The sequence below is a fragment of the Talaromyces stipitatus genome, genomic scaffold (assembly GCF_000003125.1).
Source record: "Talaromyces stipitatus ATCC 10500 scf_1105507295517 genomic scaffold, whole genome shotgun sequence".
Classification (NCBI taxonomy): domain Eukaryota; kingdom Fungi; phylum Ascomycota; class Eurotiomycetes; order Eurotiales; family Trichocomaceae; genus Talaromyces; species Talaromyces stipitatus.
The window spans coordinates 429,430-446,889 of record NW_002990121.1 but is presented as its reverse complement, the minus strand read 5'-3'; the positions used below and the strand labels follow the sequence as shown (position 1 = coordinate 446,889).

The 17,460-nt window shown below is 46.0% G+C and overlaps 5 protein-coding genes across 5 annotated transcripts, besides 5 other annotated features; 3 read left to right on the top strand and 2 right to left on the bottom strand.

Moving 5' to 3' along the window:
• Positions 1-653: 653 nt before the first annotated feature.
• TSTA_001680 (uncharacterized protein) lies at positions 654-3,589 on the bottom strand (the record flags this gene model as incomplete). The annotated part of the gene is made up of 2 exons (XM_002487706.1): positions 654-3,362; positions 3,569-3,589. 2 exons carry the CDS (start codon positions 3,587-3,589, stop codon positions 831-833), a joined length of 2,553 nt encoding a protein of 850 aa, XP_002487751.1. The 3' UTR covers positions 654-830.
• A 1,441-nt stretch (positions 3,590-5,030) lies between these two features.
• On the top strand, positions 5,031-5,686 carry TSTA_001670 (uncharacterized protein; the record flags this gene model as incomplete). The annotated part of the gene is made up of 2 exons (XM_002487705.1): positions 5,031-5,221; positions 5,255-5,686. Coding segments are annotated over 2 exons (623 nt in total), but the record flags the coding sequence as incomplete, so codon positions are not given.
• Positions 5,090-7,543: a mobile genetic element.
• A 10-nt stretch (positions 7,544-7,553) lies between these two features.
• Positions 7,554-8,534: a mobile genetic element.
• Positions 7,794-8,453, top strand: TSTA_001660 (uncharacterized protein; the record flags this gene model as incomplete). Its single annotated transcript, XM_002487704.1, has 2 exons — positions 7,794-8,090; positions 8,172-8,453. The coding sequence occupies 2 exons, from the start codon at positions 7,794-7,796 to the stop codon at positions 8,451-8,453; spliced, it is 579 nt and encodes a 192-aa protein (XP_002487749.1).
• A 243-nt stretch (positions 8,535-8,777) lies between the features above and the next one.
• Positions 8,778-8,892: a sequence feature (GA-rich).
• Positions 8,893-9,159: 267 nt separating this feature from the next.
• Positions 9,160-9,191: a microsatellite.
• A 1,106-nt stretch (positions 9,192-10,297) lies between these two features.
• Positions 10,298-10,319: a sequence feature (AT_rich).
• Positions 10,320-13,063: 2,744 nt separating this feature from the next.
• TSTA_001650 (uncharacterized protein) lies at positions 13,064-13,970 on the top strand (the record flags this gene model as incomplete). The annotated part of the gene is made up of 2 exons (XM_002487703.1): positions 13,064-13,347; positions 13,409-13,970. 2 exons carry the CDS (start codon positions 13,064-13,066, stop codon positions 13,968-13,970), a joined length of 846 nt encoding a protein of 281 aa, XP_002487748.1.
• A 327-nt stretch (positions 13,971-14,297) lies between these two features.
• TSTA_001640 (esterase family protein) lies at positions 14,298-16,034 on the bottom strand (the record flags this gene model as incomplete). Its single annotated transcript, XM_002487702.1, has 2 exons — positions 14,298-15,498; positions 15,580-16,034. 2 exons carry the CDS (start codon positions 16,032-16,034, stop codon positions 14,298-14,300), a joined length of 1,656 nt encoding a protein of 551 aa, XP_002487747.1.
• Positions 16,035-17,460: the final 1,426 nt, after the last annotated feature.

Sequence of the window (17,460 nt, the reverse complement as noted above, 5' to 3'; positions counted from 1 at the left end):
GATGACATTAGAAATACGCCTAACATCCCACGTGATCACGATTTGTTGCAGCCCTAAGTTATGAGCGAGGTACAGATATCACATCGTCTGGTACGACACAGCCTTCTAGGCTAACTGCGTAACCAGGTACCTGATTCATCCTATAATCCACCTCGTTGAGTCGAAATCAACCTTGGAATTCGGTCCATGCACGTTGCCGATTAGGAAGTGACACCTATATTGAGCCAACCAGAGCTCGCCACGCATTACCATGAGGGGTTGGAACTTTTCTGATATAGGAATCGTCCCCCTAGATATGAGAACGTGATTTAAAATCATTGAGAATTTTGCTGTTCAGATAGCCACATCAATGACTTCCGAATCTACTGAGGAGATTGTGTCCAGCATAAGGCAACACAAATCATCATGTGCCCGGTTAATTGCAGAAAGTTAGGCATTGACTAGGTAGCAAGTATATACGTAATCACCGCAAGTTCGAGGCTGAAAAACCCTCAGGATTCTATAGTTATTAATTGAACGATTAGGTAAACCGGGGGCGATGTACCATCTGTCGGCCTGGCCAACTCCGTCAGCCCTGCAGCCGGCTTCGTAGTGCTTCGAGTTTATCCTAAAGCCAGGACCGAATACGCGCCCCTATGCTGTCTTTGCAAATTGGACAGTAAATGCACTGGTTAAATTGCAGGCTTCTATATGGAAGGTGTTCCAAGACTGGATAGTTAGTACAGCAATGAGAACGAAAGAATATTCACGAACAGAAAATGTTAAATCTGCTAACAAACGATGAAGTTTGAGTTGCTTAACCACTTGTAACCAACTTCGGAATCCGGATATTATCCAAGAATGATTTCCTTCCAGCACAATGATTGATCAAAGGCAGCCTGGAATACTTTCCCCAACGCGACTCTTCTCCAAAGTCCTTCCTTTGGATAATGTTCAACCAAGAGGACGAAGTACACGTCCCACTCCGAATCTATCCTCTCCTTCGGAATGTAGTACGTCCAATCCGGCATCTCCTCCGGTGTAAATGTCTTGGCCTCCGAAATAGCTATGAATTCGAACTTTGATATCGTTTGTTTCTTCAACCACTGCGAGTCCAAAAGAATACTTCCACACTTATCACCGTGCTGATCAATGATATGGCATCGACAGGGTTTTCCGCCGTCCGTATCACTGTTCCCGTCATCGATCTCCTTTTGGCTTGGTACCCCGTTAAGCAATCCCTGATCAGCAGTGTCCGTAACCTCTTCTGAAGAAATGTCTATAACGTAGAACTGGCTCCACCAAGTAAAAAACTGCAAAATGGGCAGATCCGGAAACTCTCTGTGAGAGCCATTGCGACATTTTGATTCGGCAGGAGGAACGTGGAATGGATACTCCGGCAAGGTCAACACGAAGTTTGTCTTGGGTAAGAACTCGACGCCCGTCTCGGAGAAGACTTTGGTACGAGCCAGGGCTCTGCTTTCAACTGGTCGGCCAAAGGGGTCTAACGCTGGCCTATCGGGTCGAGGTACAGGTGGGCTGCGTCTCCGGGACCTTGCATCCTCCCTAATGTGAAATCGAGTCGATTGCCTGCGGTGGTCGTATCCAAAAGTTGTTGTGACTTTATCGCTGTAGACATGGCGCTGGGTTTCAGAAGGCAATATCTGGGAACCCTCTTGTTTTGAATCATCGCTATCATCAGATGAGGAATCAACAGAAGAATCATCACTCTTATCTTCGAGTTGCGAGTCGTGGTCTGGTCCAGCATATCCCTTCCATCTCCCATCGGCGCTCGCGTCCTCCGATGCCCAGTCCTTATCCCATAGACGTTGTGGCGTTCCATATCCATCACGGACATGCCAATCAATCCATGTATGATCCTTCAGCCAGGCGCAAATATCAGCCACGCAGCCCTCGACGAATTGGTGCTCATATTTGATACCGTTATCGCTTTTCCAGCCGCACCACGACCAACTTGGAAACTTCATATTCTTGTACATTTCTTCGCGAGATACAGGCTTCTTTAATGTTTGCGATCGACCGCTTGGTACCCACAAGAGCGCAAAATCGAAGTGCGATGTGGGTAGGCCGAAAATAAAAGGCGACCGGAAGGTTTCCTCCATTAGCCGACACATTCCGCTGAATGCAGCCAGGATATCGAAAGGTTCGTAGAGGCTCCGATTTGTGTATAGACGCACGCAATTGCAATAGAACCACAATCCCCTATGACTCAGCTGCGTCAGTGTTTGTAACGGAGCGCCGTTGAGATCCAAAGACCATCCTTCGCCCTTTTTGTCCGCGAATATGTCCTCAGACATGCTTGTTGAACGACACTGGAAGTAAACCTGTCCGCCCGTAAAGATGAGGCAGCGCCTGGAAAGGAGGCGCTCTTGAAATGTCCATGCACGTTGGTTCCAGACTGAGGTCTCTATACTTGTCTCTGGTGGGTAGTGCAGCACAAGATGGACGTCGGGCGCACACTTCGCGATCTTTTGATCAGTGCTATGCTTCTTATCAATGGCCAACAGTCCTGTCTCCGCATTCTCTCCGTCTGCCGCACAAATAGTCAAGGTCGAATTGCCATAGATCAAGTGCATAGCGCGAGCGTTGAGATTCCAGCTATGACTGCTGTCTTGGATGATGCATATGCAATCAATCCATATATACCTGATCCCCAATCTGCTCACAAGTCTGACGCTCTGCCGAAGCGCCTTAGGGAACATCGAGATTGTATCAGCTAGACCGCCCGATTTCCGCCGATCTTGGATATTGGCCAACGTTGTTCTATGGTCTCGGCTCTTACCCCAGACATAGCTGACGGTGGCGTAGGATTCGATCTTCAGTCGATTATTTTCCCAAGATGTTGGGAGTGGTACAAGACTCTCATTTCGAATATCGATGACTCCGAAGTAGGGCTGGCTAAGGGTGTCAGCAAAGTGGTCTTCGATGCCGAGTTGCCTGGTACAACACGCATCGTGGCTGTTTTCGCACAGCCTTAAGAATTCCCGGATAAGGTTCGTTTTATTGACTGTAGGGCCAATACGCCGACCCAGAAACTGAGTTTCGTCGTTGAGAAGACTAGGATAATCGAGATCAGACTTGTCGTACTTGCTTGGAGCACTCAAGACTAGGTAGGCCTCGTGGGCTCTAAAGCGCTTTTCGCTCCAGCGGATACGAAGCCGTCGTGTCTGTGGCCTCCGTGAGTCACGGTATCGTCCGTCAAGCTCCCAGATGAGATGGCAAGTCGTTTCCTTTTCTGGTATCCCCACAAGTGATTCTTGGGGGATGGTGGAAGAGACCAGGCTGCATAGAGGACATTTAGTCCTGGCCCTGATCGCGTCAAGAGTACCAAGAAGGAATGGTTCGCTAGTTAGTCGTAAAGACTGTAGGAACAGTGTGGTTGCCGTACAGTCATCAGTGCGGATCAAGAACCTGTCAACGTGCAGGTCTAATTTCTTGCATCGATCACACAATGGATAATCCATACTGCTTGTCATGCGCACTCAAAAAACTCAGACGAGAAAAGAAAGTACAAAGAAGAGGGGTTTCGATAAAAAGGAAACTCCACGAGGCTAGCCTTCCATCTTACCATCGCTTCTCTAGCATCCATGTCAGTTCTGCTATTTCCGTCTCTTCATCCCTGCACTGTCCAAGGCTGTTCGTCCACAGCCGCAAACCTACATGGTTTGCCTTTCATCCAAAAGCCGCCTTCTCACCATTGCCTATTGGGAACAACAACGACAGTGCCCAACCCGGCAGTTATGGTAGCGCACGCCAGTGCCGCCAGCTGAAAACTTGGTGTATCACCCGGTCCCCCTACATGCGTCACTGTGCTCCGGTCAACGGGGCTGATACTGCTAGACTGCTCGACTTTGGGGATTGAGCCGCAGCGTCAGGGACTTAATGTGAAGGAGCTGCGGATGCTATAAGAACTGAATGCAACCTAAGCTATCACAATTCTAGGAGTTAGCGATTGGCGGTCCTTCGCGAATCTGCTTCCAACCAGCTGTGACCGACAAATGCTCTTCATAGGTTGAGTTTTGTATCCTTCTGGCCTGATGGTTATAAGATGCGATTGATGTGACCGTCGCATGCAGTAGCTCCTAAAAATACCTCAAAACGGACTGAGAGCCGGGTGGCGGAAGGAAGGTGCAGCCAATGAGAAGCTCACTATTTATTCAGGCGAGTCTGATAAAGACACGTTAGCTGAGACCGACAAATGCTCTTTATTGGTTGGGTGTCATATCCTTTCATCTGGAGTCTGGCCAATCAGCGTTTTCGAAGAGACCGCGGAGCCCGTAACACTGGGGAACCCCGGGGCATAAGGTTTCCAGAGGAGCCAGGCCCTCTAGAACAACAAGGACTAGAGATATGTAAATAGTACGGAGGTGGGTGTGAAGGTGCCAAGCCAGATCTCATAACAATCCATTGCTATGCCTAATCTAGGAGCTATTCGACGAGAATACAAAACATTAGAAGAGGAAGAAAGAGAATGCAGTGCGCGATCGCTGAGCGGGGTTGACATATTAGCGGGATCATGTGTAAGTGTGATGGACGCTCAAGGCCCAGAAACAACTTCATTTCTAAGCGTAGCAGTATCGACGAAGAAAACTAAGTGTGAAGAAGAAGAAAGGGGAAAGCTGGCGCTGAGCCATGAGGCTCTCTGTAACAACGTTACGAGGGATATGTATAATTACATTCGAGAGGAATCACTGAAGATAAAGCACACAAGGTAGGGTATGGAAAGTCAATGTACTGAAACCTATTGTCGGAACGTGAATATCAAACCTAGCGCGTTTCGGCACTGGATATCGGTTAGTCTAACGCGGCACGTGCGTGCCGCGTATATATGTAGTTAGCCACTCCCCGTCCCCCTTACTCTTGCCCCCCCACCTCGCGCCCCAACTGAAGATCCTCCCATTACAGCTCGTGCAGTCTGTTTTACAACCCCTCAACCACAAAACCGGTTCGCCTCTCTTCTTGAACAGGAGCTATGATTTATCACTATCCAACTCAAAAGGCGCCTCTCAAAATCCTACAGTTAAATGTAGGGCACGCGCCAGACGCACATGAAATAGCCCTCACATTGGCATACACTAGCAACATCGATATTATCCTAATCCAAGAACCATATACATTCAAAGACCTCAGCCAACAGATCACTAAAAAACATCCATCATGTGAATGCTTCTCCCCAACTGATAGCTGGGCAATAAGTGGCCGACCACGAGTCCTCACCTATGTCTGAAAGAAGAAAGGCATCCGGACCTCCTAGCTATGCCCCTTTACAACTGACACTAAAGAAGCCTCGGATCTCCTGTTCTTTCAGATTTTTTTGCCCACAGGAAAGTCCGCTCTGATAGTTAACATCTATAATGCCCCAGCAGGCTGCAGCAGAGCAGGTGAAGCCGCGAAAGCTCTCACAACCCTGCCAGAGGTGTATTTCCCTCAAACAACGATACTTGCAGGCGATCTCAACCTACTACACAACAGATGGCAACCCTCGCTACAACGCAGCCCTACAACTTTTGCAGAGCTGTTTATCAACTGGCTGGATCTCCAGGGTCTAGTACTTATTTCCGACATAGACTATCCCACACATGAAAGGGGTAACGTGTTAGACCTCAGTTTTGCCTCAAGCCCTCTGGCACTCGCAGGAGCCAAAGCTAGCATAGCGAGTCACTTAGATGCTACCTCTGATTATTAACCACTAATTACCACTGTTCCATGGGATCAGAGATACAAGGAAACAGCTCAGAAACTGAGATTTGACACACTAGACCACACCTCCTTCCTCTCGCTCCTCACCTCTAATCTCGCTGGCACCGAGAGCTCAGCCGCAACAGAAGAAGATCTTGATGCCCTTGCTGAAAAACTAACATCTGCAATTCAAGGAGCATATAGAGGCTCTACTAAGAGAACCATGACACAAGGCATAGGATAACCATGGTAGAATGAAGACTATAAGAAAGCTTTACACAATTACCGCTTAGGCCTCTGCTCAAAGACAGACTTCCGCAGGATAACTAGATGGTCTCAACGACAATTTTGGCAAGAGAAGCTCTCTACGGTAACACAAATAAAGGATATTTTTGACATGAGTAAATGGCATAAGTCTACAGGCATCTTCCGAAGCCCTCCACTAAAAGATCCGCTAAGGCCCAACAGCCTCCCAGCAGTTACTGTACACAAGAAACGAGACGTACTAGTCCGCAATCTTCTCCAGAACTCGGCAGAGGCAGGAGACATACCTCTGGACTCCCCAGCAGTGCCTTCCACTAGTCTCTACTTCCCAGATATATCGATGCTACAAGTGGAGGAGTCAGTACTTCAGGCAGGAAACACAGCCCCTGGCGCAGATGAAATCCCAACCTGCATACTCAAAGTAGCCTGGCCTCTGATCAAAGATAAGGTACTAATGCTATATCAAGGGTGCCTAAAGATTGGTTATTATCCTAAATGCTTTCGACACGCAATCTTAGCAATCATTCAGAAACCAAAAAAGACTGATTGGTCTTCACCTAGTTCATACAGACCAATCGCTCTCCTATCAGTACTTGGCAAAGGACTGGAGCGCTTGGTGGCACAGAATATGGCATGGATCTCTTTACACTATAAAGTATTAGCAAGGCAACAATTTGGGGCTCTCCCACTAAGATCTGCAACTGACCTAACTACATGCCTAACACATGATGTTGAACAAGCGCTAAATCAAGGCATGACTGCCTCGCTCCTTACCCTAGATGTCAAAGGCGCCTTTGATTCCGTGCTTCCCAGCAGACTGATCCGCAGACTACGTGAGCAGGGCTGGCCTACCAATCTCGTTCTCTAGATTGCCTTCTTCGCTACTGGAAGATCAGTTTAGATCCGACTTGATGGAGAGATCGGCCCCTCAACAGACATTGCCTGCGGTCTTCCACAAGGATCCCCAGTATCTGGCATTCTTTTCATGCTCTATATAGCGCCTCTATTCCATCTAGGAAACCCAAGGAACAGATTTGGTTACGCGGATAACGCTACCAACCTAGCAATCTCAACATCTCTTGCTACTAATTGCGAAGCCTTATCAGACTTACTTTAAGAAGCTCTTGATTAGGGCGCTGCAGAGGGCATTATATTTACACTAGATAAATATGAGCTTCTTCACTTCTCCCGATATAAAGCAGACCAGGACCCAACCCACACATCTTCAGTGAAAGCTGGATCTATTACAATATCAGAAAACACTAAACAGCTATATCTACGATAGCTAGGAATCCTCTTTAACAAAAAGCTAACGTTCAAATGGCATGTTAGAGAAACAGCATTTAAAGCCCTCACTGTGGCTAACGCTCTTCGCTCTCTAGGGAATACTGTTCGAGGAGTCAAACCTAATTTACTATAGCAGGCTGTATCAGCCTGTGTACTCCATAAAGCATACTATAGCGCAGAAACCTGGTGGCCAGGACGTACTTGCCCTAGACCTTCCTAGATTTTAAATTGAGTTGGAGAATATCTTGAGAAACTAACTGAAGTAATACTAATAGGCGCAAGAGCAGTCCTTCCAGTCTTCCGTACAACCCCATAGATTCTCTCCACCAGAAATTGAACTAGATCGAATAGCCCTCCTTGCAACTGTCCACCTATGGCGTCTCGACTCTTATCACCCACTTCGAAAACGCGCAGAACAGATCGCTAGTAACGGCCGACAAACCAGCTGATTTGCCCGCCGTACACTGGCCCTCCCAAACTCTGAACAGATAAACCCTCTCTAATACGCTCTCTGGCACCCTCGCGAGCCTTATAGGAATGCTCAAGCTTAAATAGGAGCTCCTATGGGACGCACTAAGGAACAGACAGCGGCTAATTTCATGGCTTTTCAACGTACCATCCCTAGCTCAGATATTGTAATCTTTTCAGATGGATCTAGGCTAGCAGATGGATGTGTAGGGGGTGGCTATATTGGACTTCAAGCACACCATCAGTTCCTCCGCTCCTCACTCTCATATAGACACGGGAAAGAGGTCTTCAACGCAGAAGCAGAAGCAGCTTTAGCTGGCGCTCAAGCAGTAATAGTGTACCCAACAGCTCAATTTGCTACTAACCTATGGATCTGCCTTGATAATCTAGAAGTTGCTATACGCCTTCTATCTCCCTCTACAGGATCTTCCCAAGAAATCTTTAAATCCTTCTGCACCCTTGCAGCCGCCTAGCCACTTCGCAAAAGGCTTCCTCACATCAAAAGTGGATCTATCCAAATCCGATGGGTCCCTGGACACGCTAAAATCCCTGAGAACAAAGCGGCTGATCTCGCTGCCAAAGAGGGAGCTGCCTCAATCCCTCCTGCTCCTCACAAATCCTCATACGCCTTGCTAAAGAGATACGCCAAGACTCAATCCCTATCCGCTGCTCAGTCACAATGGGAGAAGGTGGCACCACAGAGCTATCAAGATCTAGAAATAACCACTTCCCCTAAACGCCCTAGGGAGCTTTAACTCAACCGACTTGATCTCAGCCATGTTATTGCAGCCTATACTGGTTATAGAGACTTTGCAGACTACCATAAACGCTTTAACCATGATGATGCTTATCTTCTCTGCCAATATAGAGCACGAAAAGCACCTCTGCACTTCTTCTTCTGTCATATAGCTAAGAGACGAGCCCCTCGGCCTCCTGGGCCCCCTTCTGAGGTCATCTCTTTTCTCTTAGGCACTGCTAAAGGAGCACAAAAGCTAGCCACATGGCTAGCAGAGACCCACTTCTATGAGGATATCTGCCCTCGCCAACCTCTCCTTAGCACCTAGCTAAGACAGCCCTACTCTTCCTTTATATTTCTCTTCTCCTTCTTTCTTTCTCTTCTCCTTCTTTCTTTCTCTTCTCCTTCTTTCTTTCTCTTCTCCTTCTTTCTTTCTCTTCTCTTCTTTCTTTCCCTCTCTGCAAAACTTACTGTTCAGTTATAATAGTGGTGGAGTAATAGGTCATGGAGTGTAGGCAGACCATTGCAGCTGGCAAATACCTAAAACCCACTCAAAGTGGACCTCCCTGTAAGACCACGGCAGCTATGGAAATGCGCCAAAGAGTCTCTTATTTGTACATAAATCTGATAGGACCCGAAACCCGAGGCTTACCCCTCGGCGGCCTATGTCCCAGTAGGGATCGGTGGGAAGCGTGCGAGTCACAAACCACGGCCGTTAAATATATACACACACACACACACACACACACACACACACCCCTTACTCTTGGGGGGCAGTCATCAATATCAGGAATTCCATACCATATTGATCAGGCTCGTCAGCTCGTCGGAATAGCTGTTCTACGTGACTAGTGCTAGCGACCTAGACGTAGATAAACCGACACCTATCTTCCGCTATCCTGGAGCATCTGCTATCTTTATAGACATATAACTTATACCAGATCTCCCTTTTCCGAATAGCTCCAACAGTCGAGGTGGAGCTAAAAACACCCTTGAACATATAAACCTTCTCCTGTTGTAGCTGAAACCCAACTTAAGACGTCATGGGTGCATTTCTTAGAATAGTGAGACCCCTAAGCCTGCTAATTGTTACAACTATCCCCCTCTCCAAGGGCTTGCGTCCACGCGAGCCATGAAGTACACATTTGCTAGATCTGGTGTGATCTATGTAGTAGGAAATCTAAGAATATTGGACAAAAACTACTACAGTACATGGTCTGGCTTCACATTTGTTTATATTTTTAGGATTTCTTGAAATCTTGAATTAATCTAGGTACATTCATATTATCTTCCGGTACATATTGGTTATACTTTGAAGGCCATCCTGTCTACTTAATCAGGTAGTGAACCTTTCCCTTTATCATTCATCTATCTTGAATCTCTTCCACCTCATATTTCTTAGGATTATCTTCCAGTTCTAGCAATGGCATCATCTCCCATTTCTTTCTAGGATGGTATTCTTTGAGCAACTAGATTAGGAACACATCATGAAGTCATAGGTATTGCTGGGGAAGTGCTAGTCAATATGCCTGAGACCCTATTACCTCTGTAATTTGAAAAGGGCCAACAAATCAAGGTTGGAGCTTCTTATTTTTAAGCTTCAGATTCCGTGTTAATAACTTCACTAGGCTTCCTCTTTAAAGGTCTTCGGTGTATGTTGCTTGTTATAGTATTTGATTTGACGTTGCCGTGCCGTGTTCAGCTGGTCTCGCAGTCCTTATCTGAGTTTATAGAGTTTTTAAATATAGTCCTTAGCTGCAGGTATCTCCTCTTCTGGGATGTTGTCCGCAACATCGATATAGAATTCAGGATCAAAACTATATAAAGCCTTAAATGGCGACATTCGAAGTGTATGATTCATGCTATTATTAAAATTTTTATTTTAGTCTGTTAAGTTCGTACAGCAACATCAGAAATGGTGTCGTGGTTATTAGAATATAGAACTGTATAGTATTAATAGGTGTAAGCATGTCAATTAACCCTATTGACTAATAGAGATTACCAGGTCCAAATTAAACTATTGCTGTGCTAGCCATTGTAGTATCAATATTGATATTTCTGATGATTCTCTTGTAAGCAAGGCATTACCTATATCTAGCTGTAGAGAGTTGCATAATACCAGTATTAATAACAATACCCTTAAAGCTTTCTGACGAATAGTGGCCCTCATTTAGATAGACATAACTTGATTTGGGGGTTAGTGTGATGGCTGCAAGAATCGCTGTTGTGTGAGCTCGGTCCGTTGTAGTGCCGCTCCGTGGTCTCGTTGAGCCCTAAGCCCTAGCTGGCCGTACAACGGGATATCCCTTTGTTGTTACGACTTCCTATTTAGGCACCGACGAGGCCATACGCGCTTACAAAGGGCTGTAGCGAGCTCACACACTGATTTTTCCTTTCTCCTTCTTTTCTGTATGCTTAGTTTCTTGAAGATGAGCTACCCTAGAGTTTAGGCCTGAGCAAATGTCACAGTTAGTGTGACGTCTCAATAAGCCTATTCTAATGATAATCCTAAGCTTGGGAGAAGAGGAAGGGAAGGCCTAAGTTACAAACAAGTTGGTTGATATGATCTTGCAATTCTGCCATTTTAGACCGCTTTCCCCATAAGGCCTCCATCCCATGACAAGTTGTTTCTGGGCCTTGAGCGTCCATCACAGTTAGAATCTTGAGAGTTACTTTGTTGGTTTTGTATAGATCAGTTTCTAAATCAGGCTTCAGGAATAGTGAGGTAATCCAGTGCGAAGCGGAATAGCTTGCTAGTTCCATAGTTATTAATAGACCATGGTTCATGTTGTTGTCATTGTGCGTTGTAAAGAATGTGGCTGTGAATAGGGTTAATAAGTGTTGGTTTAACTACGGTCCGTATCACGAAGCATAGATGGTAGTAAGGCGCGAACACGAAGCGGCCTAATGAGCCTGACAATATGAAGATATCTTGATTCCTAATATTGTGACTTACTCCTAAGAACGAGGGGGAACGGGGGATAGCTAGTTAGATATACACGCAGCACGCACGTGCCACGTGAGACTAAGTAGTCCGGTGCCGAAACGCGTAGGGTTTGATATTCACGTTCCGACAATAAGGCATCGTGTGTAGATCTAGATTTATAATTATCTGTCAAAATAAGGTTATCAGCAGCTAATAAGAGTTCTTCTGGCAGTTCCTCATTGTTGTCATCCCCTGTGCCCTTGTAATTAGCAATATATTAATTGATATGCTTGTTAAAATAGTCTAAATAATAGCGTTTTAAATTAACTCTTTCCTTGGGTGTGTTGCCGACGCGTTGAGACGCATCAAAGGCCGCACTCCTGGGGGCTAGGTGGTAGAGAGGGTTGAGGATTTTGAGCCTCTGACTGTTTGATATAAATAATTGTAAGGAAGTCGCCTATCAACTCGAAATCGAAGCCTTTCCAAGAGTAAGGGGGACGGGGGATAGCTAGCTACATATAAACGCGGCACGCACGTGCCGCGTTGGACTAACTGATATCCAGTGCCGAAACGCGCTAGGTTTGTGTTGGATTAGCTAAGCTGATTCAACCAATCAGATAGAGGAGATTTGTCAGCCAATAATAGCGAGCCACACACGGATCCACCGAATAGGGGGTAAAAGATATCTTCCACCTGGACTGTACTTAGAGACAAGAAAAAGAACAACAAGGATCAAGGATTCCCACATCTTGTGCATACATAATTTGATACGTTGAGATAAACCGCTAGAGATTGTTACATACAATCTAACAGTTTGATATTCACCACGGAATTTGAGCACTTTGCCTATCTAGGCCTTACAATAGTGTTGGTTTAGCTACGTCCCGTATCACGAAGCGTAGGATATCGTAAGCTAGGGCGATCCAACTGCCCTACGTGGTGAGCCTTGCTATATAGCACGAAATGTAATATTATAAAAGACTGACCCCCGAAACTAGGGGGGGCCGGGGTGCCTAGATACATTATATGGTGTTGGTCGCTCTAGCGCACGGAGAATAGTAATCCCGACCAGTTCGCGTACGAATCGACGGCGTGCTACAGCGCCGTATAGTGATTCGTAAGATCGCTATTCAAACAAATAGAAATCAATACATCTTGAGGAGGAATTCTTCATCTCCATCTTTACTCTGTTGTCTCTCTTCAATAATATCAGCCGCTCTTTTGACCTTGGTAGTTCCATTGGTTTGACTTGTGGTTTTCTGACGTTTTGGTACTATTGTTAGTATCGACCAAGACTTCCCGTGCTCTTGTTGATAGTGTCACGACGCGCCCAGATCGCATCGTCCCCTCCTCAGGCGAATCTTCTTCCATTGAGTCCACCCTGCACTCAAATCCTCCGTTGTATCCTCTGAATCGAATCTCATCTCCGTCTATCAATGCCAGTTGATCCTCTTTGTCGGTCGCCCTAGATTTATCTTCCTATTACAACGGCGGTTGCCCGATCTCTACTCCAGAGTCAATTATTTCTCACCTACCAGAGCCTAACCCCGTTCGGACTAGTACCAAAAGATTCCAATAGAGACTGTAACATGACTGCCTATTCCAATGTCATATAGTGAGGATACTGTTTTTCTTCCATCATCTATTTGATCTCTTACATATTTGCTATACATACACCTTATTTCTCATATTTTTGCTGCACCATGGCTCCCTCCAATCTTCTTAGTGTGTCGCTTATTGTAGTGACGATTATTTCTTACATCCCTCAATATCAGTGCCTGCTCACTGTGGGCTCATCGGCCGGCATCTCAATTGCCAGCATCCTTACTATGACACTGGTGGCCCAGGTTCAAATGGCTACCATGTACTATCTCTTCAAATCTGCACCGCTCATGGAATACGGTGTTCCTATCAGCACACCACCTTCTACACGGGACTGGCTCAACCTCTCCCAGATTCTTATCCAGTGGATTTGTTCACTATTTCTGTATGTTGAAGGCAATCAATAATTGTCTCTTTCTTGTAGACTAAACAAAAAATTTCAACAGCTTTGCACTGATCATCTATCTGCCCACTTCAACCACGAGGCCTGGGCCTGCATCTAGCGTCCTTTCTAAAAAGGTGGCAGTATCGCTGTGGATCTTGCATGTGCTCTCGTTTATCCTCTCTGTTGTTGCAGGAGGTCGCCCGCAAGACGTGGCCTTCAATATTATACGCAACATCAATGCAACTGTCATCAATCCTCTCTTTACGCTCATGGCCGTTGTCGCCTTCTTCTACCAGGTTCGTGTCATGCCATCTGCAGGTCATCCAAATGCCCTAAGCAACTGGACACTTGGTCTTCATTTCTTCACATTTCTCCTTCTTGCCATCTCATGGCCGTTCAGATTGATTCTTCCCCCTAATATGTGGCAGCTCGGATCAAAGCCGGCCATATTGCTGGAATGGTACCCTTGGGTGGGATGGGCCTGTGTCAACAATGCTATCTTTGCGATTGACCAAGGTATGATTCTACTCTATAGTGGTAGAATAGGGTTTGATGGCACGATCAAATTTACTGATGAGCGCCGGCCATTAATCAACCCAGAGGAAAGAACTCTAGATACGTAGGAAGCAGAGTAGTTGATATATCTATAGCTAACTTTGCGGCTTGTTTTTACCCCCAGTATCTGCCTCCCTCATATGACTGTATCTTCAATTTACTAGGATTTTTAATTCTATAGTACATTTCTATATCTTCAAATCCCAGCTCTGACTTCCCTTCAGCTCCAGGCCTAGACAAGAGTCCTATACCTCAATAGAAAAGAGTAAAATCAGCATTCCACATCTAGAACTCTAGATCGCCTGTCCTAATCTCAAATCCTCAAACTTCTGTGATCCAGAAAGCACCTCAACTTGGAGCAACTGCTTCTCAATACACAATCTGCGATAGTGTATCTAACATGGGAAACAGCAATCCATCTGGTTCTCCGCTGCGGCGTAGTCGATAATCTCACACTCAGGTCCGTCACGAGGATTCCAACCGCCGACGGTACATTGTGCTCCTCCATTCGGTTCTTTGCTTTGCCAGCTCAGACTTCCATAGGTAAACTGAATATAGTCATGCTCATGTTCCCCAGTGATGGCGAGTGAATAGGGGAGAGGGCCTTGTACAGTAGTACCGTTGCCAACGTTGATTGGGTCACCCAGATCGCCATTTTGGAAATCTGACCCTGGCGTCTGGTATATGACATTCTTGTTGTTATCGAGAAGGGTTATATTTGCATACAAATCATCTGATTCCGGGTTGCAGTTTTCCCACTCATCGAGATGGAAGCAACATGTGCCTTTGGCATAGGAGGGCTTAGTGTCTGAAATATACTGTGTTACGATTGCTTTGTATATGGCCTGATGAAAAGCCACTTGTGGATGAAACACCTTCGCGCGGTAGCCAATGACATCTGGCCAAATATCTAACTGGGCAGTCGCGTTGTCACCTACTGTCCGATTCAGCTGGTCATAATCAACCTTTGTCCAGAAATCAGCGAGATAGTCTGTCCAAAGTGTCGAACTTTGATTCCAGGCGAGGGTGTTGACGTTGTTCTGCTCAACGCTGTTCAAATATGCGATGGTTGGGTTCGTCGAATCGTCATTCTGGTTGTAAGGATAGTGCCAGAACCACAGGTTAGGGTTGTTCTGGTCTGGTTCCTGGATACCTGGCTCGCAGAAGCGGTGTCCTGTTCCCATCAAGCCGTCGATGTCAACATACTTAACATTGCTTCCACTATTTTGGTTAACGGCCTGTTGAATCGCAGCATTCAACGTCAGACTCATCGCGTTGAAGTCGGAACGCAAGTCCGTAGTCAACAAAGTGTGCTGCTGGCGATCAGGGTTAGGGTTTGCTGTTCTCGCAAAGGTCACAGTATCGCAGCCGGTGTCTTGATCGTTGAAAAATCGACCATAACCAGTCACGTAAAGTCGAAAGCTACTACCGCTTGCACTCTGGCCATATTGGACGATCTTTTTGATCACTGAATCTATCTTGGATATCAAATCAATGCTTGGCGTGTTTTTGTCCCCGTCTTGACAAATCAAAGACCATGATAGATCCCTCTGCTCGTCGCAAGTACGCTGTGTGAAACCTGAACTTAAAGGCCATCTTAGAGAGGTGTTAGTCTTAATCTCTCAGACAACCGTTCCCAAGGAAGGGGGAGGAGGGAACTTGGTCTGTTCAACTCACGGAAATCCATCCATGATGCAATTATTCAAAATGCCTGGAAAGTCAATGTCATCTCCGCCGACACTGAGTGTGCCCATCGTGGGTTTACCACTGCTTGGCCTTGGATAGAATTGCCAGTTGGGTTGACCAGAGTCTTGATCTTCCGTATAGAACTGGTATTCCTCTACCTCTTCAGCTTTAGCCCCGGAGCAGACGACGTTGTTAAACGTGCCTCCTGATCCAGATAGCAGGTTATCTGGGTCATCTTCGATCAAAACGGGGTAAGCTTGGTCATAGCGTAGACACCGGCGTCCATAAGTGTAGCTTCCAGAGCCAACACCAGAGGCATATGAGTCGCCCCATGCAGTCCATTCGAAAGAAGGTGCCCTTTCCTGGAGTTGTGCCTTCTCATCAGCATTCACTGTAGGGTGGGCGAGGAGAGGTGCTGCAAATAAGAAAAAGGTAAGAAGTCTCATGATAGCGTAAATGGAAGTTATGAGTTAAATGTAAACGAGCGTGTATTTGCAAGGTATCATCCTGCTTCTTTTTACATTGTTACTGGCCTGGTGGAAGATACTTAAATTTATGATTAGATGCTAGGATGAAAAGAAAATGAAAATCAGCAAGACAGAATCTGCCTTCCATTCCTGAAACATGCTGATTCGATGTAGTTGTATTCGGCGACTATTTAGTAGGCAAGACGAGAGCCGTGCTTCTTTCTATATTGGGTAGATATGACTCGATACAAGACATCCCTCCTTTACGAGCCTCGTCAAATTCCCAGGATCATTCAGCACAACAGACAATAATTTATCTCTTGCGGCTCAGCGATGACAGCCGAGACATGGCAGAATGCTGAGTATCTGCCACTAATGTTCTCTTTGCTTGACCTTCATAGCTCATCAATGCACTTAAGGAGCCAACATTGGGTTAATCAAGTTTATTGGTTAGTACTGGATAGATTGATGGTGCTGAAAGAAGACTGTGCGTATTTAGGATCACTGCACTCATTATGATAGAAGAGATTATATTCCCACACACTCAGCCTACGCACGACATGAAGAATAAAAATATCTGCTGCATGCACCTAGCTCCCACAGTGTGAACAAAACTAGGAACGGTGCAGCTTTTTGGGGTCCATGTCACTCGATGACAGTCAGCAGTTTCGGAAATACTTCGCTAAGAATTTTAAATGTCCCTATCCATGAGTCTTGACAGCAGACTAATCACGACAGGGAAGGACTTTTTTAGGGTCAACCTGACACTGCAGGGCTCTGTATAGAGAAAGAGATTGCATTATACTCTAATACAGCTTGTATTCTAATATTCTACCCAAATGGGGAAAGGAGCCTGCTAATAAATTCTAACGCGTGTCAGTCACTGCACAATGACGTAGCCCCGGGGACTCAGCCTCAGTCAGGGTCTGGAGCACAGAGTAGATTTGCTCTCCGACCCCTATACATTAACTAGCCATATGATCTTACGTCTCTGCTCTCGTCCAATTTTCCTGCACTCTAGCTCCCTTTGTTTCTAACCACGATACTGCACCCAATTCTTACCTTCCACCATGCTACTGTGGGTCATCTCTGTGCTATGTACCACTGCATTAGGCAGAGCAGTCGAGCGAGACCGACAACATCCTTTAACACTGGAAAATGGAGGCATACCCGGCGATTCTATTGTTACATTATGCCCAGAGTCTCAGAAAAGCGATATTCTAGCCATCGAGCGTATTATCAACCGTCCCCAGATGCCTATTCTGTATGTCTTTACAATGATTTGACCGTCTGCTTGGATGTGATTTCTGATCTGGCTGGAGTGTCCAGTAATGAAGAAGAAGACGTTTATATTTGGGGTGATTATTACTACTACTATTATTATTACTACCCTGTTTCTTTAATC